The sequence below is a fragment of the Corvus moneduloides genome, chromosome 5 (assembly GCF_009650955.1).
Source record: "Corvus moneduloides isolate bCorMon1 chromosome 5, bCorMon1.pri, whole genome shotgun sequence".
In the NCBI taxonomy this organism is placed as follows: domain Eukaryota; kingdom Metazoa; phylum Chordata; class Aves; order Passeriformes; family Corvidae; genus Corvus; species Corvus moneduloides.
The window spans coordinates 67,310,672-67,335,125 of record NC_045480.1 but is presented as its reverse complement, the minus strand read 5'-3'; the positions used below and the strand labels follow the sequence as shown (position 1 = coordinate 67,335,125).

The 24,454-nt window shown below is 38.4% G+C and overlaps 2 protein-coding genes across 3 annotated transcripts in view; one reads left to right on the top strand and one right to left on the bottom strand.

Annotated features, from left to right (window-relative positions):
• Window positions 1–13,533, bottom strand: part of SCLT1 (sodium channel and clathrin linker 1) — a 31,291-nt gene extending 17,758 nt beyond the window's left edge. The window contains exons 1-12 of one of the 2 annotated variants that reach the window (XR_004240078.1): window positions 13,199–13,533; window positions 11,268–11,335; window positions 10,578–10,630; window positions 9,631–9,700; window positions 8,725–8,780; window positions 8,235–8,367; window positions 7,358–7,480; window positions 5,684–5,749; window positions 3,742–3,812; window positions 1,219–1,309; window positions 959–1,050; window positions 166–343 (exon numbers count right to left, since the gene is read on the bottom strand). Coding sequence is in view for 1 of the 2 variants with exons in the window: in XM_032108602.1 (XP_031964493.1) it covers window positions 166–343; window positions 959–1,050; window positions 1,219–1,309; window positions 3,742–3,812; window positions 5,684–5,749; window positions 7,358–7,480; window positions 8,235–8,367; window positions 8,725–8,780; window positions 9,631–9,700; window positions 10,578–10,630; window positions 11,268–11,321 (987 nt within the window). In the remaining variant the exon portion in view is untranslated. The remainder of the gene's footprint in view (window positions 1–165; window positions 344–958; window positions 1,051–1,218; window positions 1,310–3,741; window positions 3,813–5,683; window positions 5,750–7,357; window positions 7,481–8,234; window positions 8,368–8,724; window positions 8,781–9,630; window positions 9,701–10,577; window positions 10,631–11,267; window positions 11,336–13,198) is intronic. The other variant, XM_032108602.1, reaches the window with a different exon arrangement.
• A 273-nt stretch (window positions 13,534–13,806) lies between these two features.
• On the top strand, window positions 13,807–19,565 carry C5H4orf33 (chromosome 5 C4orf33 homolog). Its single transcript, XM_032109781.1, has 6 exons — window positions 13,807–13,978; window positions 14,537–14,726; window positions 16,000–16,060; window positions 16,250–16,301; window positions 16,395–16,594; window positions 17,793–19,565. The coding sequence occupies exons 2-6, from the start codon at window positions 14,546–14,548 to the stop codon at window positions 17,899–17,901; spliced, it is 603 nt and encodes a 200-aa protein (XP_031965672.1). The 5' UTR covers window positions 13,807–13,978; window positions 14,537–14,545; the 3' UTR covers window positions 17,902–19,565.
• Window positions 19,566–24,454: the final 4,889 nt, after the last annotated feature.

Here is a 24,454-nt window from a genome sequence, read left to right as displayed (position 1 = left end):
ATATGCTTTGAAGTTTATACTGTATGACAAGTCTGAGTGATGTGTGGTCACATCCCAGTTTGCTCTCTATGCACAACTAATTTTAGCACAGCAGACATAAAAGAAGCTAGTTTGTATATCCTAAACACCCTAATTTCTAGGTAATACCTTCATCCAATGACTTACCTGACTTTTTTCCAGGTTAGCTTCTTCCAAGAGCTGTATGCAATCTTGGACTTTTACAACAGCATCATACCTCTCACTTTCTAGATTGGCAGACTTGGCCTGAAGCTCTCTGATCTGTTCCTCCAGGGCTACTCTTTCTGTTCTCAGCCGTTCAGCATCTTGAATAGTAACACACAATCTACAAGACAGTAGAAATTTAACGATGTGATGGCTAATTAAGACACTGATCCATTCAAACTGAGCTATTAGGAAGTATCTGTTCATAAATTGTCCAAACTGCATTGTTTTCAGCCTGTTTTTGGACAGAGTATTTTGAGTTTGATGGTTAATCAAGTCCTAGAAAGAAACAGAATTAAAGGAGTTAACTCAGATATCTAATCTCAGAAGATCCTTAGAAGAATCCCAGTGATACCCTGGGATACATCACTAAAAATGCTCTATATTAAACCAGAATAGAACAGCCCCAGAAGAAATAAAGTTTTCCTCTGTGGAGGAAATGGAGTAATTGGATGCGGGCAATGAAGTTGCAGCTATAGTATTAGAGACAGAAAACCACTGGTAATTTCACAACAGCTCAGGAATTCTTATTGTTTAACTATGATTGTCAGTATTGGCAGGCACAAGAAAGGACAAGAGAGCCTCAGAGGGATCGTCAAAAACATCTCTTTGTTATTTCCTAACATGTTTGCCACAAACACATACAAAGACAGACAACCCCTCTATTTTGGTAGAGCCAAGGCATAATTTTTGCATGTATCTTGTTTGTTAGTAACACACCATGAGCTCTCTTTACCTTATTTCCAATTGTTTCATACTAGACTGCATTTGCTGCAAGCGTTTGTCAGATGCCGTTTCTCTCTCCTGGGCAGATATCCTGTCTTCTTCCTGGAAAGAACCAAAGTATTATCCAGACATGGTTTGAGCTTCCCTGAACAAAATAAAGATATACTTACATAAAACAAGCTAGATAACAACTTGCAGTTAATTTAACGTCAGCATTCAGAAAATGACTGTCCATTCAACTGCAACAAATTATTTCTTTCTCTACAATACCTTTCTGTCCAATTGGCTCTGAAGCTTCTCTTTCAATGTTGTCATTTCTTCAAGCTTTGCATTTGCTGCCTGTCCATCAATTTTGGCTTGCCTGTATATCAAGAAAACAATTATTATAGAAGGAAAAAAAGGGCCCATTAAAACTTTGTTGGAACAGCTGTGAAGGGTAGAAAAACCTCACAATATTGTTCTTACAGGGCAGAAGAGGTTTCCCCCTTCTCCTTCTCACTGTGTGGCAGAGAGAGAGAGGAATATCAAATTCCGAAGTCCTGTGGAAATGACTTCTTAAAGACAGGTTAGGAGGAATGTGTATGCATTTGATTAAAGGAGGAGGACTAGGCAATCAAAAACTTCAAGTGATTCAATAACAAGTATAATTAGTCACAGATATGTAGCAGAGAAGTCTTCTGCAGAATTAGATTTCACTTTTTAGAGCAATAGGACTAGGAATTTAAAAAATCATTATACACTTCTAAAGAATTTAGCTGATGAGCTTTGTAATCTGAGTAATTTTTGTGGGCTGAAGGAGAAGAGGAAAAAAAAAGAAAGGAATTCTTAGTGAATGATGTAAATGACTAGTGGTTCTTCATCCTCAGTAGAAAAGTCTGCTGAAAAAAGCAACCCTCCTCCTCCTCTGACTTGGGAACAGAAAGACACAGAGAGCCTTCACCTGGGGTGTAACCCAATTATTAGGCTAAATTTAAAAACCAATGACTGACTCTATGATAAAGTTAGAAGAGAGAAAACATGTATTACATTAGCTCATGCAAACTGCAGCACCAATAGTCATGAAAAAACCTAGAAAATATTTAATACTTCTAACAATCAACTTCAAACAAAAACTTCTTATAGAAATAATGGTTTTGAATTAAGGGCATAAAAGTCAATACTGTACATACACGAAAATCTTAAGCAAAATATACATAATCCAAGCAATTTTACAGCAAATACTTTACTTCAGCCCAATTAATTGAAAAAGTTAATTTGGTTACAATTTCTTTAACAAGCAAAATCTACAATAAAACCATTATTCCTAAACACAGTGTCTTCAGTGCAGGTCCAAAACTTTGACCCTTCTCCATCTGAAACGTTGCATCTTTCTCCTACAAGAAGTACTGTAAATTCAGGAGGACACTAAATTGCCTCCTGCCAAATATTTTAAGTGTTGTAAAACAACAAAAACCCAAAAGGCAGCGTAAGAAGGGAAAAATAAGAAAAACGTAAAGACATCATGAAAAATAAGAGCACCTTAAGTATTAAAAATGCATTTGAACACCAAATTCAGATTCAGATTGAATTCTGATGTATGCAAATGCAACAAATTGATTGTAAAGAGGAAGCTTTTATTCTACACTATGCAATCTATCTTTAACCTCATCTTAGCAAGTTATCTCTGTTTGAGAGCTTTAAGATTCTGAAATGCAGATCCATGCCCTAGCAATGCCAAGTTTCTTAAATTTGCGTGTTTTATCCAGGCCATACAAACCTAATTTAAACCTAAATTCTACAACACACGAGTTGGTTTTTTTCAATCTACTTTTGCATTCCTGACTTAGCACTCTATTACCATAAATCATGTAAAACTATTAAAAACATCCAAAAGGATTAGAACTGTCTGCACTATATGCTATATAATCCATGCAGACTATGTCTTCATGTTTACCAGAAGCAACTGGTGAAAATATTCCAGACTTCTTGGAGAACCACTGTAGCACTTTTTAGGGCTAGACAGAGCTGCTCCTATTAACTTTGGGAGTAAAACCCAGCAGAGTTTTTAGGTGTGCAAGGACTTTAGGCTGATCTGAGAAGGAAGTGAGCATAATCAGTGCCTGTAATTACAGACAGATAATGACTGAATTTCTTGTTTTACCTCAATCCATAAATCTACTGTTGAATGAAAAAAAATTTTAATTTGACCTCAACCATCACTAGTTAGAAGAGAGAACAGACACAGTAAACTGGCATTGAATAGACTTCAGCTGTAAACACAAATCATCACGAAATTGTGTCACAGATATTATTTTGCCTTTTCCTTGATATACTCCAGGTGTAACTAACACTTCTTTTGCCTTTAACTTCCACAGAACCTGTGGTTTAGAGCTCTTTATTGATACGGAGTGAAAGCAAATTTTATTAAAATTATTAAAAATTGGAAGCTTGTTTGAACATTCAAATTTCAGAACTGTGATGAGCAACCATGTAACTGGCATTTGAGCAAACTGTATTCTAATGAAAGCCTATCTTCAGAATCAATTGTGCTGTGATAATGACACTTTTTTTCCTTTTAAATCAAAGGTCAAATGTGGACTATTTCAGGGAAAAGCTGAACGGAATAACACTAACTGGACATATGTTACCATAACACTAATGATGTCCAACAAGCTTCAGAGACAGTTACTGAAACCATTGTAACTACGAGGATGGAATTATCTTGCAGCACAAACAAGGCCCATGACACAGCAGCAGGTTAGGAAAAGCTATAGAAAAGATATTAATTTTTTTTTTAATCTTCCTGGTTTATACCTCAGTTGTTTTCGTAGCTGCTCTAGTTCCACATTTTGTTCTGTCACAGTTTTCAGAAACTGCTGATTGGTCTGCAAAAAAAAAAAGAGATATTTGCAACATGTTCATTACAGTATTGAAAATCTTATACATTCAGAATTATTATAGGACATTTCCACAGAATATTGTACCATAAATTTAACGCTGTAGCTGGTCTTCAAGTGCCAAGGTTTATGCAGAGTATTTTATAAAGGTGAAAGCAAAGAGATGCTCCTCCCCTTCTTTCCCCATACCTTGGTAATGTAAGAACTTCATGAGACAGTAACTGTAGTAGCTGAGACCTGTCATTTGCACTTCCATCTAGTTTAGGAGTCTGGAATCCCTTGTGACACAGTAGACCACGCACTGCTGCGAAGACTTCCTGTGTTTTAGGGACAAGGGACAACGAGCAATTGCTCATCCTTCCTTCTTTTCTATGCAAGCCACTATACTGGAGGTGTAATTCTCGTTCCACTGTCTTCCTATTTAAGAATAATTTCCTATTTTTATGAAAACTAGCCTTTTCTAAAGTTCACATATACCTTACACTGAGATATTAAAGATGACCACAATGGCAGGCAGTATTCAAAAGGCACAATAGTCTCCTTTTCCCCCCTCTCTCCTATTAATTGTTATGTTCTTCTTGCTTTTTTGACTGTTGCTAAGAATTGTTTTCAGGCACTTCCTACTTCTAAAATATCTTTTCTGGGTGGTAACAGTCCATTTCAAGACCATCATGGAGTACCCAAAGCAAAAACCCCATCTTGCCCACAGTTAACATTTTGGTTTTATTAACATCAACAAAATGTCAGATAAAATTAACTCAGATAATCAACAAGATCTTTCTGCAGATTTCTGCAGTTCACATCAGTTTTTTAATATCAGCAGTGAACACTGTTGCTTCAATACTGAATCTCATTTCCAGAACATGCATAAATATGCTGAACAATTCCAACCTGAGCACACCTAGGAAACACAGCTGTTTTACCACAATAAAAAACGTGGCTAATTAATGTGTCTCTTCCTATTTTTCAGTTTGTTAGTTCAAAAAAAGGGCTTGATGCTTTATCCCATGACATCTTTATGCCTTTGGTAACAGATGGCACCAAATGTTTTTTGGATCATGCAAACAAATGGATTATCTTTATCTTAAATACTGTCTTAACTCTTTTCTCTGATGTGAGGAAAAAAGGTTTCAGTGAGAAAAACAAAAGAGTAGGCTGCTGGAGTAGGTTATGAGTCTTTTTGCACTGCCATTATTCAAAATAAACACTCAAAAAAATCATACAGGAATCATCACTTTCAAAAACAAAGCTGCTCAATCAAAAACTTAAAAACTTCATCCCCTCCTGCACCTCAATTTTTCTACAAAAAACTACCTGACAGTTTCTCCTAAAACTGTTTGTCCGTTTTGGAAGTCTTAGGCTAAAGCTTAGTGACTAAAAAGCTTCACAGTCTAAGGATGTGAATAAAGCATTGGAAGATTATTAGAGCTCAGAAAAACGTGCAAAAAGGCCAAAGACACTGAAGACAGCAGTACCAAAGTAGGAATGGATAAACATGTGCCAGAGGTAGCATATCCAAGACGGCATAATTAAAAAAAATGTTTCCTTTGTGAAGACGTTTTTGAATGTGTGAAGTACACTAATCACACACTATAATTCTGAGTGTAAGCTTACCACTGAATTATAAAAGAGCTCACATAAAATTAAAAGCTGACCTCTCAATCACCTTGACCTGGTGTTTGGAGTTCAGGAATAAAGATATCACTACTTTCTGGCTGCTGGAGAAGTTTGCAAATTTGATTGGCATAATTTCTTTTTCAACCATGTATGTATGAAGGACTTTTTGCTTTGGTTTTTTACTTTGGGGGGGTCAAGGAGGAAAATAAATTCTAGTTCACTGCTCAGAAGGTTTTACTCACCAACTCTATCTTCTCCTTGGCCACGTGCAGCTGCCGAGTCAACTGCTGAAAGCTAGTCAGTTTATCCTAAAAAGAGAATTCAGAGTTTCTTATAATCATTATAATCATAAAGAGTGCACAATGAGAAAGCTTCAGAGTCAACTGAAAACATTTGCAACTGCCTCCTTCCAAAAGTCACATGCACTTACTATCAAAACATGAAAGTACAGATGAGCAGTGCCCTTGAAGAGCCACACAGACTGTGAGGCTGCTACAAGCATTTTTGCTAAGCAAAGTAGCAGACATGTACCCCTTAATTCAAAAATGCCTGTTATGGACATTTTAATTTGCTCTTTGCCATACAGGATGTCTTGTGTCCATACCAAATAAGCTCTTGAGTCCCTGAATGTCTATCATCCTAGGAGAACTAGGATAACCCAGAAAAACCATCTGCAGCATGCCAGATGCCTTCAGAGCAGAGAGAGGACTGAAGTCCCTGAGATGAAACACCTTCTAATGGTGCTATCTAACAGTCTCAAGGCCAAGGATATGCTAGAAACCTACTCCTGCTCCTCTCTTACCAACTACATCCAGTCCTTATGACAGCCTCTCTCCTCCTTGCCTTCCATCAATTCTAATTCTACTTGGTCTTACCTATTTCTGTTTAGCTCTGACAGCTCTTTGCTGCTCCTTCAGTGAAAGCTAAACCTAAAATAGAAGTTTATTTAACTGAAGAGCTGTTTTCTCTGGGAGACCAGTAGCATTTAAGAATAAAAGGCTGTTTAACCTTGTTCTTGTCACAGTGGCATTAATATCCACCCAAGATTTAGTTACTAATAAAAATGGAATCTGGCAACCCGAAACCCTCCCACAGCTACCAGTGACTCTCTGTACTCTACTGTTTGAGTATGTTATTAGTAACTGCAATACAACACAAGAAATAATCTAATAGAAGAAACAGGAGCAGAAAGCTGGAACTACACAAAGGTAAGAGTCCTCTTAACTATTCCTTGAAATAATTATGAAACTTGACAGAGTACAACAGCTGCACAAACACTTACCCTGTTTCTCAGAAAAGATCACATCACTAAGGTGAACTTAATACCACAAAATACCACAAATACCACAAAAATCAGTAAGAAAATATTTGAGGTGAGCTGTAACTGTGCCCATAAGTCAAATGTGTTCAAAAACAGAGATGAAATACTAAAATAATTTTCAGGTTCTCTTTACAGGCCTAGAAATACATGCAGCAAGGTACATGCAGGCACCAAGTTTCTATTAGTTCTTCACACACTGAGCATCTTTACATAGCTCACCAGAGCAGAGCAGCTTTTCTAAGAATTTCCTGAAAGGCCTTCCCCAGGCACAGCAGAAGAGAACCAGGCTGCTAAACACAAGCTAGCATTAGACAAATACTAGAGAACTTGATTTTTCAACTGTTTACACATGTTTCTTTACTGAGTAACAGCAGGAAATGGAGACTACTTTTCTAACTATTCAAACAAGAGAACAGATGAAAGACTTTCCCCTCAGAATTCAGAAATCATGAGCAACTTTTTCAGATGTTTTACTGCACTGAAGATTTCTGACCATTCAATTCAAACACAGGATTATTAATATGCACATGCATATTTTGTGCGTATATATATACACGGAAAAAACTAAAAATGAACCAAAATGAATGAAAATTACATTCTGCTTTTTCCTTTCAGCCACAAGAATCTGCGTTTCAGTCAGGCGCTCCTGGTACTGCTGCTGAAGTCGATCGTGCTCCTGTAACAGCGTCTGCCAGCGGTCAACTGCTTGGTCTTTTTCCTGAGTTACAGAATAACATTCTATTATAGCACACTTATCTTCCTCTATCATTCTCTAAAAAGACAGGCCTTAACTTCTATTTTGACAAAGTGCCATTACTTATGCTTTTCTCTGCACATATTTTAATTACACAGAGAAAATGCCAAACTCAGGTGCAGAGAAACAGATGCTTGGAAGTTCAAACTCTACTTACAAGTAAATTCCAAGTTTTCTGCTTTTTAATTTTTTTTTTGAAGAGCTCAAACTTTTTTACAGGTCTTTAAGGTAGACCTACACTTGAGATAATATTCAAATACCAAAATTCAGCTGTCAAGTTCAACTTAATCATACAAAACAAGATTGATATATTGTAATAAGCTGAAAAAATTTGCTTATATTTTCAGATTTAGGTATTATTTGCTATATCCCACATACACTTTCCTCCTCGTATCACTTCACAATAGTTTTGATTACAACGACAAGCTACTACAAAAAGCATGAATTGAAGAAAATATTTCATTGAGTTGGTGATCAAGAATTCAACATAAGGATCAAGTCAACTAGGTAAAATTACTAACACAAATCAATATTAAAAAATTATTTCATGAATCTAGGAAAGAAGTTTCTTCAGGTCTTTTAAGTTCAAGAAGGGCTCAAAACAGCCTTAAGGAACTCCAAACACATAATTTCTGAATCAAGAAATAAAATAGCCTCCCCTAATCAGCCGAGGCATAACAAGAGAAATAAAACAATATAAATGTTTAATCTCACACACTTGCTTTGCCAGCCGTAGTTGCTCTTGAAGGGTTCTCACTATGCCTTCATCTGCAGGAATACCAGTTTCCAGATGCATGAAAGGAAGAGCCTCCAGTTGCTTCTCAAGAGACTCTTTCAACTCTGCATGCAGCCTGAAATTCAAAGAATTAAGTTCAGCGAAGTATTTCTTTAACAGGGATTTTTTAAACAAATGAAATACACTGTACCTTGCACCTGTACATTCCACTTCCTTCTAAGTCAAATTTAAATCAGTTATGTTATGTTCTATAAACACAATGGACAGTTTGGAATAGTTTCACATCTAGTTCTTTTAGTGACATGGTAAAATCTCCTATATCTAGTGCTGCAATCTATATTAAGCACTGAAAGACTCTAACATTACTTAGCAGTTGAAGATTTCAGAGATTTCAAGGTCCTAGAAAAAAAACTTTTTAATGTCTAGAAATCATGAGAAACAGTAGTAGTAACACGGCAGTGCAATTATTTACCTTTCATTTTCCTTGGTGATTTCTTCCAATTTTAGCTTCATCTCACTCATTTGTGCCTGACACAAAGACATGCAAGAGTAAGCACTCATTTAAGTTACACAAGCTCTGGTAACACTTTCATCCTGTATTTCTGACTGATACTATAAAAGATGAACAATTAAATTCAGCACAATACAGTAAATGAAAGTCAATTGCTTTTTAAAGGCAAGTCATAGGATACCACTTAAATTTAACAGCTGCCAAGTCCTGTTATACCTCAGCATCTGGAAGTTATCACAGGCATTAAACTTAACCTTTTGAAATTTTTATGGCTCTTACAGATTGATTTTTAATTAAATCAAGTTTTTAGGGGCAGAGTAGATAACTCATCCTTTATACCGCAAGCATTTGAGAAAAGTTTAGGAATTAACTGAGGAGAAACTCCAGTTGTATGAATCACACTGGCTGTTTTGTTTACTAGTGCAAGAAAGCCATAGTGCTTCTGCTGCTTTCTGAAATTGATCAAGCGTGAAGACTATTTGCAAAATCTTTATGATGGACAGATCAAACAAATTAAGTGCATGAAACCAAAACCAGTGAATAACTTTAGCATGTAGATCACAAGTAAAAATTGCTTTCTGTATGCCAAAGGTCTTTACATCACTTTGCTTTTCAGTCCTGCCACGAAGCACTAAAAAGTTTCACTTCGTGTGGATGAAAGGACGACAGCTCCGTTCCACCTCAATCCCCACGATAATACACTGCTGCAATTCAGACAATCTCCCAATCTTTTCACGGAAAACTCTCCATTCATCCCCTTGAGGCAGCCTGCAGTCCAGCAGCTTTGTGAAGCATGACAAAAACTAGTGGCCTGCATATTAAGACCACTGAAGAAGATCCAGTTTGAAATGTTAGGAATGCCAGTACCTGATAAAGCTGCAGCTGTTCTTTCATCTCCTCCATGTGTTTATCATACTCTGTGATTAGAGCTGACAAGCTAAGAAGTTGAAAAACATGATTAGAATGAGTTTTGTAAATGCTGAAATGCTCTGATAATGAACTAGTTTTAAAGAAGTCTTAGTCTAGAGAGACCAGAACAAAACAGTCACTTTTCTTGAGTCCCAAGCTCGACATTCCCCAGAATCAAATGAACAAATTTAACCCCTACTTTTAAATAATGATCATTAACAGCAAGGCTCCTATATAACAGAGCATATAATGGGACATTATAAATGACCATTAATACAACATTAATATTTCATATATTCACACAGAATCCCAAATATTAAAAGACTAGACTTCATTGCTGCTTTCACATACAATAGTAGAGTGGCCTATAAGATAATGCAGAACATTGTAGTTCTACTTCTATACTTTTTCCCTCCTAATATTTTCATAACTGATAGCAATTCTCTGAAAATTCTGTATTAAAAGCTAACAAGAAAAACTAGGTTATTTTTGTAAGAGGAAATTACAGTGATCATGAAACCATTTACTGATTAGACAACTGTTAGTTTAAGAGTGTCAAAAATTTTTTTTAAAAACATCCCCCTGATCTCAACAGACAGCAGCTGCCTGTGTTACCTAGATCAGTACAATCTTACCAGAACTTCTGTTTATTCTCTCAAAATTTAGACTAGAGAATTCCTTCATTCATCTCGCATCCTTTATTTTACAGATTGTGGAAGCAAAGTCAGTAATTTAAGTTACTGAATAAACACAATACCACCTAAAAACAACTTTTACAGTAACACCTCTACAGACACATGCACACACAAGAGCTGGTTCACCTGGATATTTACACTCCTATGAGCATATGACGATTTCCTTCCAATACACTGCAGTATTCCCACTTATCACTTGGAATCAGTTACCTTTGGTCTGTCATCCTGGATCCTGATGTGCCATCACCGCCAAGGGCGTGTTCCTGTAATGGAATAATTTACTTATTAGTACTTGCATATAACTGTATGGAGTTTTCAACTTTTACATGAAGCCCAAAACTGTCTGTAATCTGTACACCATATGCCACAGAATCACTTTCAGCTTTATTTTCAAAAACCCTTGAGTGCTGGCTCAATATGAAAAAATAATGATTTTTTTTTTCCCCCTGGAGATGTTCTGATCTAAAGCGTAATTGCATCTGAGGGAAAATCAGCTCAATCTTAAAAGAACAATCATAGGTTTGTGTAAGTGCTTGGTTCATTTCCATGCATCTCATCATCAGGAAAGTGCTGAAGCCCTAGCTTCTGCACAAGCTTTCAGACAGGCTTATGGTTACGTCAACACGTGACCAATCTCTTAGGAAAGGGAAGTCTATAAAAGTGAGAAGGTCTACTAAATTACAAATCAAGTGCTCTTTCAGGGATAAAACATTTAAAAATGCACCCAAAATACCCTAATTCACGGCTAGGGCAGTTTTGTTTTGCTGTTGCTGCATTGTATGATGGATCCAAAACAGGGCCAGACAACACTGAAGCGGGCTGTGCTCCATATTTGCAAAGCTGTTTATCACAAATCCTCATCAAAAAATTCTTACTACTTCCATCCCTGAGTTCACATACCTGCTCAGCAGTAACTCTCAGAACCTCATCAGTTTCGTGGTGTCCAAGTGCCATTTTCAGCCGCTGATCTGAAAAACACCACGTTTGAGAAACACGGCTGTAACATAGGCCTTTATCTACGTAAACGTGACTGGCAGTCAGAAATACGTTTAACACTAGAGTGCTTCGAGGGCAAAAAAAGTACTTCTAAAATTCTTCTATTTAGCACAACTGTTCAGAAAAACCCAGGACTTGAAAAAACCTACAGGAACTGTAAGAATAATAATAATGAATTCCATTCCTTTCAAATTCTGTTTTCTTGAAGAAATATTTTTGTTCTGTTTCGTAAGAATCTGCGTAACAGTTTCGTAACTGGAATGGGTAACGAAGAAGAAAAAGGAAGTAGGGAAGGCAATGGCTATATTTTGATTTAAACAACTTTTTGCCTACTTTTCTTGACACATGCAGTTCTTTTACAAGTTCTAAACTTCTCAAGGAGGATATAGGAAAAAGTGAGGACAGAAAGGAGGTAACAACAGCAAAGGAATGCCAGGGAAGAGGAAGGGGAAAGTTACTGCCCTTACCAGCCAAAGGACGTAAACTTGAGAGCCCATAGGTGCAAAAAGGGACAGATTTTAAACATCACTTATAGAAGCTCACCTTCAACAGTAATGCATTAAATACATCCTGAAAAAAAGCCGCGTGTGTGCAGCAGCGTATCACAAAAATATGTAATGGAATGGAGGATCATGATTTGTAGGTCTCACTACTAAAATTTCAAAAAGAATTCAGGTAAAACTCAACCTTCTTTACAGCTATATATTTAACACAACAAACACTTATTCTACGACACTAAATATAATAGTGCTTAGAGAATCTCTTTTCAGCTGTATTACACACGTTCAGTGTTTTAGAACTTAGATTCCACATTCATGAAGCAAGAGAAACATCAATCCATGTATCAGACTCAGGGTAGGCCTCAAACAGCTCAGGGCTCAGCTGGCATACAAGACAACTTCAGATCTGTCTTTTAGCACTTGTGAAAATGGATAATTTTTTTTTAAAAAAGAGGATTAAACTCTTTGATAGGAGAGGCAATTCTTATCACTTCACAGAGAATTCAATTTGAGTTTTACTTGGAGTCTAAAGATTTATAAAATAAGAAGCTACAGCCAAAGTAAATACATATGAAAAGGCAAAATTCCAATACTTGAAAAAACCATATTTTGTTCACATCACAATAAATACTCTTGCAAAGCTCAAGAAAGATACAGATTTTTGAACCAGAATGACTCTGTTATCTCAGACAGAAGCTTTTCTGCTAATGAAATCCTTGGAATCAAAACTTGCTCCTTCACCTTTGGCCACCCAAAGGCACCACAAGAAACTTAGTACCCACTGAAATTCTGAGATCTGAGTGATGCACAGCTGCAAACACTGCATGCACACTGAGCAGGTCTTACTGCCAAGTTTGCCTGCAGCAGTAACTAGGGACAGTGACAGTCCTTGGGATGATGCATCTACCCCATCTCCTACTTACAGGAATATAAACTCTGCAGAAGCAATTTTTTTGGCCAGTATTTTGTTGGTATGTAACTGAGATGTACTCTGATCAACTCATATTAAGTTATATTAAACCCATCAATAATGTATCTGATAGCACATAATTAAAAATACCGATTTTCGTCTGTACAGCAAATTTCTTGAATAACTGGCAAGAGAGCTTTCAAGTGTAAATAAAGCATAGGAAACGCCGTGGTTTCATAACTAAAGAGGCATTCACACAAAAACGCATCTGTTTTTAGCTATTACCACCATTAGCAGCTTTTAATTATTAGTGTTTAGCTAAAAGTACTATCCATGCTGCTACTCACTGCAGCGAACACCGGAAAAGCTACGGAACATAAACTCTCACTGCTACGGAACACAAACCCCTCACTACCAACACTCACCTGGCCGTGCCTTGTTCCCAGCTTTCCCCACGCAAACTCCGCGAACCCCCAGTGAAATGCCGCTTCTCCGGCCGCCGGCGGGGAAGAAAGGCGAGACCCGTCCTGGAGGAGCGGAGGCGGCAGCTCGCAGGCGCCGGGGCGGGACGCGCTCCCCTCAGCCGCCGCTGCCCTGGGGCGGGGGCAGCGGGCAGAGCCGCCCCTCTGTTCCCTCCCCGCAGCCCGGTGCCAGCACCGCCGCTCGGGAGGGGCACAGCCCTGTGCCACCGCTGCCACCGGAGCCACGGCCACGGCCAGGGCCCCGCGGCGGAGCCGCACAACCGCCGGGGGCCGGGGCGGGGCCGGGGCGGGGCCGGGGCGGGGCCGGGGCGGGGCCGGGGCGGGGCCGGGGCGGGGCCGGGGCGGGGCCGGGGCGGGGCCGGGGCGGGGCCGGGGGCGGCCGCTCCCGCCCGCCCTCAGCGCCGGGCCGCGCCGCCAGCGCCGCCCCGTGACGTGGGGAGCAGAGATGGCGCGGCGCTGAGGCGGAGGTGTAAGAAATCCCTCGCTGAACTTTCCTCGAGGGGGTTATGGGTTAAAGATAGGCGCTGGCGCTTTTGAACTTCCCTTCAGGAAATCAGTTTGTGGCCGGAGTCGCAGAGCGGGGACGGGAAGCGGGAGCGGTGCGGAGCCCTGTGGGAGCTGCTGCCCGTCGGAGGCTGTAGCCAGGCGGGGCTCGGCCGCCCCTCCCGGGGAACCCGCGACGGGAGGAGAGGACAGCCTGAGGCTGCATCCGGGGAGGGCCAGGTTGGACTCCAGGAATAATTCCATTGTAGAAATGCTGATTAGGCTTTGGAACGAGGTGGTGGAGTCAGCGTCCCTGGAGGTGTTTAAGGAAAGGCTGGTTTGCAATGTCTGCAAAGGAAAGCTTTAGCTAGTTGCTTCATTGTCTTGTGTCTCAAACATTAAAGGTTTTTTCCCTCAGTCTGTTTTTCTGATGTTACCAAATCCTTTAAGATTATGTAGTGGAGACTGTTTCTTTATTTGTTCTCTTGATAAACATTTCTGGTGTTTTTGGAAGGTATTTATTTAGATGTATGGTTGAAAAGCTTTAAGCTTAATAAGATTTCAGAGTCATTTGTAACCTGCAGATATAAAAACCTACGAGAAGAAGCATTTATGTAACTGTTTATTCAGGTTTTTTTTTTCAAAGCTAATTTATTTCAATTATGTCTAAAAACATGATTTGATTAAGGACTTTATACCAAAGTGTGGTGTTTTTTTCCTGGGCAAACAAACAGCAGTTCGTGCTGAGATGGAATCTGAGATCTTCTTTGACGGAACTTTCCTTTTGCATTTGTGTAGTATCTGAAGATGGAATTTAGAATCAAACACACATGGGATGGTTTGCCTGTGAGCCACGAGCCGGTTACGATTGGGCTGAGGCCGGATAATGCAGGACTGCTGATGGAAGTTCATGCTCCTTTCTTTAATGACCCTCCAGCGCCACCCGGAGAGCCAGGGAAACCCTTTGGTGGACTGTGGGACTATGAGGGTAAGTGTAACTCTTCTGCTGCAAATATATCTGATTTCTGCAGACACTGATGTTCCTCTGTATTTAATATGCCTGGTCTTTTTTAAGGGTCTATGGTGGTTGTTTTTTTTAAAAAACGTTGAAGTTCAGTGATCTGGGTTGATTTCATTAATGTTGAAGTTGACTTCCTGTCGACAGTATATTAGTTTTTGGGTTACTGATATAACTTGGGCACTGTCAGAGGCTTGACATACTTGAATATCAAAATAATTTTGTGGCATGTATATATTAAATTGCCTTTGTGGAAGAGAAGTGAAATTCTAAAGAGAGATTCTACTTTTGCTTTAAGAAGTGTTTTAATCGTTTTTCCAAAGTTCCTTTGAGGAATAGGAAGGTGTGAGACACAGAATTTACACCTGATGAAATGCAATTCAAAATTGCACCAGAATGGAATGGAGAAAATTCTCATAGTAGTGCTGGGTTCTTTCCTCGTTTCCTGTCTGTACTGCCACTTTTACCCATTGCTTTGGATAATGCAAGAATTGAGTATTTCCAGAAGTTCTTTACTTCTTGAACATTGAGCTACTCTGATTAAAGCTAAAACAGTAGTAGCAGCTCTTTGATATTATTATAATAAATATGCTTAAGTAAGAATAAATAAGGATATCAGTCATATCATAATTCTCACTAAAGCTTTCTAATAATGTCATCGCTGCGAGAAGCACCATTGTAATTTTACATGAGAAGCACCGTTGTACTTCTACTTTGTGTTCCTGAAATGTGATTCGAATTTAGTATGTGGCTTTCAAGTACACCTGGAACAGTAATCCTCTGTCCAAAATACCATCTATAGGGAAAAACCATTTAAGAGCTAAATGCTTTCTTACTCTTTTTGAGATTTAGCGGTTTTAGTTTATGGGGTGTGTGCTCTGCTGAGAGTGTATGGTCCTCTTTCCCTTACTTTCCTGCTGCATCAGAGTGAGCATTTTCAAAACTGGAATTGGTAAAACTAATAAAGTTAGTACAGTACTTTACAAAGCTCTTTGTGATCATAGCAATTAAAAATAAAAAGCTCCTGAAGTTAGAATTATGGCACCACATTTTGAATATTTGGGTTATAGTTACTGTGTACACGTCAGTAGCAAGTCAAACTCTGGCATGGCACAGGCCAAACCCCATGAAAATAGAGTTGTACTAATGGGATATGACGATCTCAGGATATTACAAAATAGTTAATATAAAATACTGACAGCCTGGTGGTTTTTTGTTTGTTTGTTTGTTTGGTTTTTTTCAGTTGTAGAAGCATTCTTTCTGAATGACAGAACTGAGCAGTATTTAGAAGTTGAGCTTTGTCCGTAAGTACAGCACTGGAAACATCACAAGTGTTAATTTACACTTGCAGTTCTAATGCTTGTGAGATATATGGATGAGGGAGACTAGACACAGAATTTGTTTCAGTATGGGGAATGTACATATTGGTGGCGGTATATTGCACTGATTACTTGACATAATTTTAGGAAAACTGTGCTCTGATTCTTTGACAGCCATGGGCAGTACTTACTGCTGCTGCTTTCTGGCAGAAGAAAAGTATGGAAAGTAAGTGGTCAAGTACATTCATAATGATTTTTATTTGCCTATTTTCCATCAGAACATGGCCAGTGCCTCTTTTTTCCCCCCCTCCTTTAACAGAAAGAACTTCCTTTGGAGTTTGAGGTGACCAGAATGAAAACCAAATGGGAGGGTAAAGCTCTTCTTCCTTGGAGTTACTTTCCACCATGGACTGACAAGTTCAATGCATTTGCAATTCATGGCTCGGGAGAAGAGAGAAAATATGAAGCACTTTATCCTGTGCCTCGACACGAACTGCAGGAAGGACAGAAACCAGATTTGTAAGCATAAAATGAGCTCTTCTGTAATACTGCTGCACTATTGTTGGAATACTTAAAACAGCTGATCTGGTTTTTGGGTTGAGTGCCACTAGAACTTTTTATTATGCTGCTTAGCTCTGGGTCCACTGGTGCTGTACTTTGTATAAAGCACCGTGGCAGAGAGCTGTAATTAGTACTTCATTTCCATGTTGGGTGCGTAGCAAATTATGCATTCAATACCATTGGTATCTGCTTTTATCACCTTCCTCATCTAAATAATGGAGAGTTGTTCTGCTTTTTCCTTGACTTCAGCTCCTCTTGAAGTGCCATTTTGTGATAATTTCACCAGATACATTTCCAGTAAATCTCTTCTGCTTCTCCTCTACTGTTCTAAAAGCTTTCACCTCTACAGATGTTTCCATACTATGAAAAAAATTGAAAAGGCTGACTAAACTAAAAAAATATAATTAAAGGATACCTAGTATCAATAGAAAACCAGAGAATTTGGATTTTTGAACTGCGCTTTGGGCCTGTTTATTTTCTTTGGCTGTGAGGCTGAGAGTCTGATGAAACCTCTTACTCCTGGGCATTTTGTATAAATGAACCAGCTCTAGAGGACACACTATAGTTCTTATATAGACTTGTCACACAACATACAGTGGTGTCAGGTAGGGTAAATTTTAGATAAATTACCCTTTATTGCCTTTATTAAAGAAAAGTTTAGCTTCTGCAACTGTATATTTTTAAAAATTCTGAGCTATTGCTAATAAAACACATTATCAATGTTCTGTGTGAAATAGATATTTTTATTTCTCTGTATTAAACTGGAGAATGCCTGTAATACTTTTCAAGAAGTAATTCTATAGTACCCCTTTTAAAAAAATCTTGTCTTTTTCAGATTTTGGTAGCAGATGCAATTATGTGAAGAGGCTGTTCCTTGCTGCTCTTGTTACTCTTAGTTTGTCTTTACTCTTACAAATTACTTCCTAAGAAAAGAATTTCGCCTTTTAAGATGATTAATGTAGGGTCAGATACAAAGTAGTGGTTTTTATTTGTAAACTGAAGTTTTGGAAAATAAACACATGGATTGCTGGTTACATTCCTGGCCAAGAAAATCTGAAAATAAAGATGAATTTAACACATTGAGGATAATGCCTTTATTAAGACACATACTACAAGACTTACAACTGTTTTTTGTTTATTCCTCCTCTCTTTGCAGTCATCGTCTGGAATTTTTCAAAGACTTGAACCTGAAAGAACTAACAGGAGAAGACTGGGAGCAGCCTGAATCAGATATGTGGAAATCTCTCACTAAGTGGATGGATTGAGGCATAAATTTTTATAATGTTGAAGTTGGATGAAGCTGTATGGAAACAGCTTCCTCATTCTGAGCAGAGGTTGTAAATACCAGATTAGCAAGACTTTCCTTGACACCCAAATCATTGATCAGTCTTAAAAACAACTGTAAAGGATGTGGATCTGTTGATTCTAAATGTATGAATGGCTTGTGTTTCAATTCATCTGGGTATGGGGTTTTTTATCTGTGCAAGAGATGAATCTGCTGCTACGAGTGAAGGAGAAAAAATGTGCTAAAATTACAGCTGTGTTTTTGTGCGAGCTCTGAAATCTGACAAGACCAATACCTGGCTTGCAATCTTTTGATTTCCGGTAGTTGCTGCATTTCTTTTGTATTTTCACTGCTGCTTGTTAGTTCCTTGACTGCTGAATGAAATCCTTATGTGCCTAAATTTTTTGCTTACAATGAGGAGGAGGAATGCCTTGTTCAGGAATAGAGAGGAATGTAGCTGTCACGGATTTTGGAGTCTCTGTGCTTGCCCTGCAAGAGGTATAACACTGCCCTATCCTGTATGTTCCTATACCTGAAGTTTTCCCTTGCTTAATGCTGCTGAAGGTTTTATGTATTTCAGGTAAAGTTTCTGGGACAAATCATGCTTAGTAAAATCTTTTGGTATAGTTGCGAGCATGCCAAAGTGGGTTTGTTCTAAGACTTGTCACATCACTTCAAGGATTCAGCTCAGATGTCTGAGAATATTTTTGCATGCCACCGAAGGCTGGAGATACTCTAGGTGTATGTGCCTATATTTTCTGCATATGGGCATGAATAATTTTAACAGTAGTGAGTACTCTTAGATGGTAACACGTAATCTGTAAACCCTCACAAGGTTTACAACTGATGTTCTTGGTTTTTTGTCTAGCATAGCAATTGCTGCTTGATTGTGGCTGCTGATATAATCCTATATAAATTAACTTAGGAAATGGGAAACTTGCCCACTAACCAGATCCTTGCTTGTTTGCAGTAATAATCACAGTCTGATGGTCCTATTTTCTTTGCTGTCTTTCAGTTTAGCTCTAGCTGTAAGTTCTGCCTGAGAAGCAAAGAGGGTGGGAATATCCCACCTTTGTGAAGAACATCTCAGTGTGATTTAATACCTGAGATAGAACATTAGCTCAGAGTTTTTGTTTGGCTATAGATTCCCTCTTTAAAACTTCCAGTTTTATACAACTATACTCTCAAATTTGAGGATTTTAGGCTTTTTCTGTGGCAGACTTTGGCATGTCAGTGCACTCAGCCGTCCAATTGCTCTTGCTCTCTTTCAGTTAGACAATATAGGTTCCTTGCTGTAAAGTGCCATCTGTTGAAAATTCTAAGTATTGTACATTCAGTTGTTTGGCTTCTTTTCTACCTTCATGTACAGTTTTCTAGAGAATAATATGAGTCCGAAATACTGAATAATCCAATAAATGTTGATTAAAATATCATCTAGACATTGATGTCTCAAAGCTGCTTTGAAAATTTCAGTCAAAACCAAAACAGCCTTTCACTAAACTTTTAGCCTTTATTTTAAAAAGTTTGTCAAAAAAGTGTGTGCAAAGATTCAAAATGAGTGTACTGCTTTTCTCACAAAGGTTGTTTCCATATGAGGAACGATACTTTGTATATAAAGGACAGTAAATAAAATTTTTTAATTCATTTCGTGTTTATTCCTACTTCAAACTGACTGCTTCAGATTTGACTTTGGATGTAAATGATGAACATGGAGGGAAATAGATTGCTTTCCCTAAGTAAGTATTTTAAAGTAAAATCATTGTCCTTGCAGTACAAAATGCAATGCTGGGTGCTCCTGAAAATGGAAGTCCTCATACAGACTTTATTCAAGCCCATGCTACTCCATGCTGCCATTAGTTGGTTCACTTGTATGTTTCTGAGCTTGTGTCTGAAGTGTAAGTGCTGGGGGCCAGTTGTGGGCTATCTTTTCTGCACTGTCTCCTTTTTTTTGGATGACAGGAGTTAAGAACAAGCTCTCTTCTGCATGTTAGTGATAGCATGTTTATTGTGAACTTAAATATGAGAGCCAGAATTGTACCTGACTCAATCTTCCTTACGATGTCAGTGAATCTCTTTAGAGTTGGTGTTTGAAAACAAATCTTAACGTTTGCACTCCCGAAGACCTTGTTCTTTATGCTTCTTGCCACTAGGTGGGAGAAGAAGGTTGTCTAAACTGTGCCTTGGTGCTGCCAGCCTAGTTATCCTTAACCAGATCCATTCCCTCTTCCTGTATCCTTGATTTTAGAAAAAGGATATTTCAATCAAGCTGATGGTGGCTTATTTTGATTTATTTGGGACATCTTTGTTGTAAGAAACACTTGTCATGCGGTGTAGTTACAGTTCTAATGTTCGCTTTCCTGCAGGGCTATTTTCAAAAATAGTTTTTGAGACAAAATCAAACAGAAGATAAATTCCACGAGGTGTCAGTCAATCTGTAGTATAAAAGATAGTTTTGTGATGTTCAAATGATTTAAATGTTATTCTGGATTTTATTTTTTTTGCAGATGTCTTAGATAGTCTTGCAAACTTTCCAAAAAGGCTGTTTTGAATTCTGAAGGAATTATTTTTTTTAATACAGCCTGATTTGTAAGAGGTGGTGCACCCCTTCAAGAGTGAGGCTTCAATGGTTTGAACAACCTGCAGTGAAGCTTGCTGAAACAATGTGAAAACTGTGGCTTAGGGGGGACAGAAAATTCTTTCTCTCCAATACAAAAATGCAAAAAAAAAATTTATGTAAAGAAAACTTGAATGGTAATGTGTGCTACTGGTAGAAGTGATTTGTATATTAAATAAAAAGCTGGAGCAACTTAGGTTGTCAGGTAACATCTAGTATTTCTTGTAGTGATCCTGTACAGTGGGGTTTTTTTGATGCTAAAGCTCTTAACAGGAGTAAAATTTTGCTCATGTCTTTGTGTACTTTAAAATATTTTTTTCTGATATGCCAGGTCAGATATTGGAGCTAGAAAGCTCTAATTTCATTCAGGAATATATACATTTTGGCTGCTGTAGCTGATATAACTACTGTATTACCCGTTCTAGTTATTAGATACACGAGTCAGTTAATACTTGTATTGCCCAGCACCATGATGATAAGTTACTGCTGAATGTGATGTTAAGTACTATGTTGCTTGTAGTTCCTTTTTTCCAGGTTGTTTTGTGCCTCTGAAAGGCACAGCACAGAATGTTTTGTTGTGTTTTAAATTCTGACCATGTAAAAAGTCCTTTCGAAATGTGAATGGCACAGTGCATAATTTGCTGCACGTAAAATTTAAAAGTATTCCTTCTTGCTACCAGGGCAATTTCTAAAGCAGAACTCATTGCATTTAATTATGGTACGTTTAGAATAATGCTACTGAAATTTGATAGTTAACCTGCATTTATTTTGTTGGTGATCCCTTCCTTTTGCTTTCAGTGAGTGCTTTAGTTTGCGCCAGTGTCTCTGAGCAGTGCTTCAGCAAAAAGTACAGGGAAGTGCTTTAAGCCTGATTTATTTGCACAGGTTGTACAAACAGCTGTGCACGTGCTCGTACAAACAGCCTCAGTGAGATCAGTGCAGCACTTACCATAAACTGTACTGCAGTTACGCCTTTCTCCCTCTACTTCTCTTTCTGTCAAAATTAGTATTATCAGGAGAATTCAGTTTGCTGTTTGTTTTCCTTATTCTGTTCTTAAACAGGTAAAAGCCTTGGCTGCAGGGGGTCTGTGGGAGGGTTTCCAGTGATGGCTCAGGAGGCACTGTTAGTGTCTGCACTGGCTATGAACAAACCAAAATATGTTCCTGTTTCATTTTCAGAAATTATTCTGTGGACTATCACTAAGCATGTGTTTAAATACTCTCTGCCAGTATATTTGCAAATACAAATGTATTTTTACATGTGATAGACCAGAACTGACTAAATAGTGTTTAAATGGTACTGAAGTAAAATTAGATTACCATGCCCTCACTGCTGTTTTAAAACTAACGTAGCCCAGTGGCTTTCTTGGAATATGGAACAGATTCCTGGGGGGGGTGGTGGGGGGAAGGACTTTTCAGATGTTTTGTTTTTAAAATACAAAAATTCCCTCTGTAGAGCACATTTGTTGCCAATTCAATCTTGTCTTTCATTTCATGAGTTAGTTCTCTTGAACTCAGTCTCTGCAGGGAGTGAAGTTTGTACTGGTGCCAGTAGTAGCTGTCATAAAATTATTCATCTCTAATTCTAGGCAATGTAATTGGTTCACTTCTTACTGCTGAGTTTGCTTCCTTCAGCAAATGAAGCAGTTTGGAAAGTGGTACTTTCTCTGTGCTTTATAGCTTATACAAGCCATGGCATTTATATTTAATTGTGTTTGGCACTTTAAATAATTGGTTCTTGTTTTAAAATTGCGTATTACTTTCCTAAATGTTAACAGGGTGGGCTGTAACCTCTTGTGCCAAGTATCTGCTTTAAATCTTTTTAATTTCAGCAAAATATTTAGCAGTTTTAGAGGGAGGTAGTTCATGATGTCAGAAGGCAAAACTCTGGTCTTGTACCTCCTTAAATTCTTATGGGTTCTGGAATGAAACCTTGAGACTTGGTGAGAGATCCATATTGTCAGGAGTCTTTTGTAATTTCTGTGACACAGCTTTTCAGCAACTTCAGAAGAGTGCGGGTTGAGAGGTGGGTTCTCTGCAGATTCTGCTGGGAGTGGGAATCCACCCCTGGCAGACAGAATTGCCAGGGTTTCACTTTTTCAGTGGGAAGTGTTCTTTCTGCCTGGCAGTGACAGGTTATGTGATGGGGCATGGTCTTTTATTGTGAGCACCTGCTGCTAAGGCTAGGGATGTCTTTAGCCTGGCTCACAGCAGAGGAAGGAGGTATTTATTTCCCTTAACACTATGTTGCCACTGTGTGCTTGAGGAGTTCCTGTGGACTCAGTGGGAGACTGGGAAAGGTACATGGAAGAAAGATGAAGTGATGGGTTTAAAGTATATAAAATCAGATTAAAGAAATCCTCTCAGCATAAAATAATTGGAGCTTGGGAGTGTAATAGGATAAGCATATGCTCTCAGTTTTACTCTTCTTTAGGCATCTACCTATGTAAAAAGGTCACTGTGCTGGGTGGATTGTTAGCCTGAAACATTGCAGCTATTCTTGTAGCTGGAAACCCAACTGAAGGAATTGTTGTGTAATTCCCTGCAGTGGTTTCTCATTACTTACAAGTAATACTAGAACTGTGTGTTAATAGCTAGGGGCAAAGCAGAGCTCCTTGCCGATGTTCTCAAAAATCTCTTGCTGAGAAAAGGTAATGGGAAGTGGAAGAAGAAAGCTGCCAGAACTCAGGAAATTGGGAAGCTCAGACTTTGCTGTTGTGGGCTAAGTGCGAGCCATGAAATGAAGAGGGCATGGGAAATCTGCAGAAGTCTTACTGGTAACAGATTAATTCTCTTCATGCTCTCTATCATGTGAAGTAAGAGTACAGCATAAAACAGAATTGTTAAGGTTGGAAAAGACCTCTAACATTGAATCCAATTGTTAACTTACACTACTGTATTCACCACTAACCCATGTCCCCCAATGCCACATTCACACATTTTTTGAACACTTCTAGAGCTGGTGGTGATTCCACCACTTTCCTGGACAGCCTGTTCCAGTTTCTTGACCTGGGAAGACAGTTATGGTTCCTGTCTGATCACCCTTTCAGTGAAGTTCACCTGATAAATGTCATTCAGTGGAGTGTAGGATCATATAATCATAGTCTAGAAACTAAATATAAGATGTATAAGGCTGCAGAGTACTTGGTCATTTCTGAACACTTGAGTAGTTGATGCAACAATGCCTTTCTGTGCTCCTTCATGTTCTTGGATGGATCCCTTCATTCACCTCTACAGGCTTTTTATTGTCCTGAAGACAATAGGTGAAGTGCTACCAGCCTGTATATCACAAATCACTGTTTGAACTAATGTCAGTTATGTTTCCTTATGTTCTTAAATGGATCTGACTGTCTTGTTTGTATTTTTAAATAGGTGATATAAAATCTGTGTACAGAGGAAGAGAGTCAAGTCTTCCTTTAAGGGATCTCTTGTGTCAAGCTCTGTCAGATTATTGTAGTAATATTTTTCTTTGAGTAGGAAGTGGGGATTATATTTTATCTGCTCAGATATTATTGATGAGATGGTCCTTAATGAAGTCTTTGGCATGAAAAATGGTTTTGGCAGTGCAGGTTGCTGCTTAAAAGCAGACATCTTTATCTTGCCAGTGCTTTTGACTCGATACGCCTTTTGAGCTCAGAGTGGAATTTTTCGAGTCACAAAGTGTGTCATTATAGACAAGGGGAATTTTTTTATATACTGGAATTTCCTTCAGACCTGAGTCCATTTCCACATGCTGCATCTCTGAAGTGTCAAGACTTATTGAGATTTAACATTCAGGACTGGAAAAGAATGTCTGAGCTAATGAGAAGTGGATTTTTTTTTTTCTCTTTTTATTTCTGCACCTGTTTAGTTATAATAGAGAAGTAAATGGACTGCTTTCCATATCAGTTAGTCTGTGTATTTGATGCTTGTGTGAGGC

What these genes read in the sequence shown, in the direction of transcription:
- C5H4orf33 (XM_032109781.1), top strand. Translation starts at nt 14,546, where the DNA reads ATGGAATTTAGAATCAAACACACATGGGATGGTTTGCCTGTGAGCCAC. An exon ending in GCAGAAGAAAAGTATGGAAA is followed by an intron (nt 16,302 to 16,394) that starts GTAAGTGGTCAA and finishes CTCCTTTAACAG; the next exon opens with AAAGAACTTCCTTTGGAGTT. An exon ending in GAAGGACAGAAACCAGATTT is followed by an intron (nt 16,595 to 17,792) that starts GTAAGCATAAAA and finishes CTCTCTTTGCAG; the next exon opens with TCATCGTCTGGAATTTTTCA.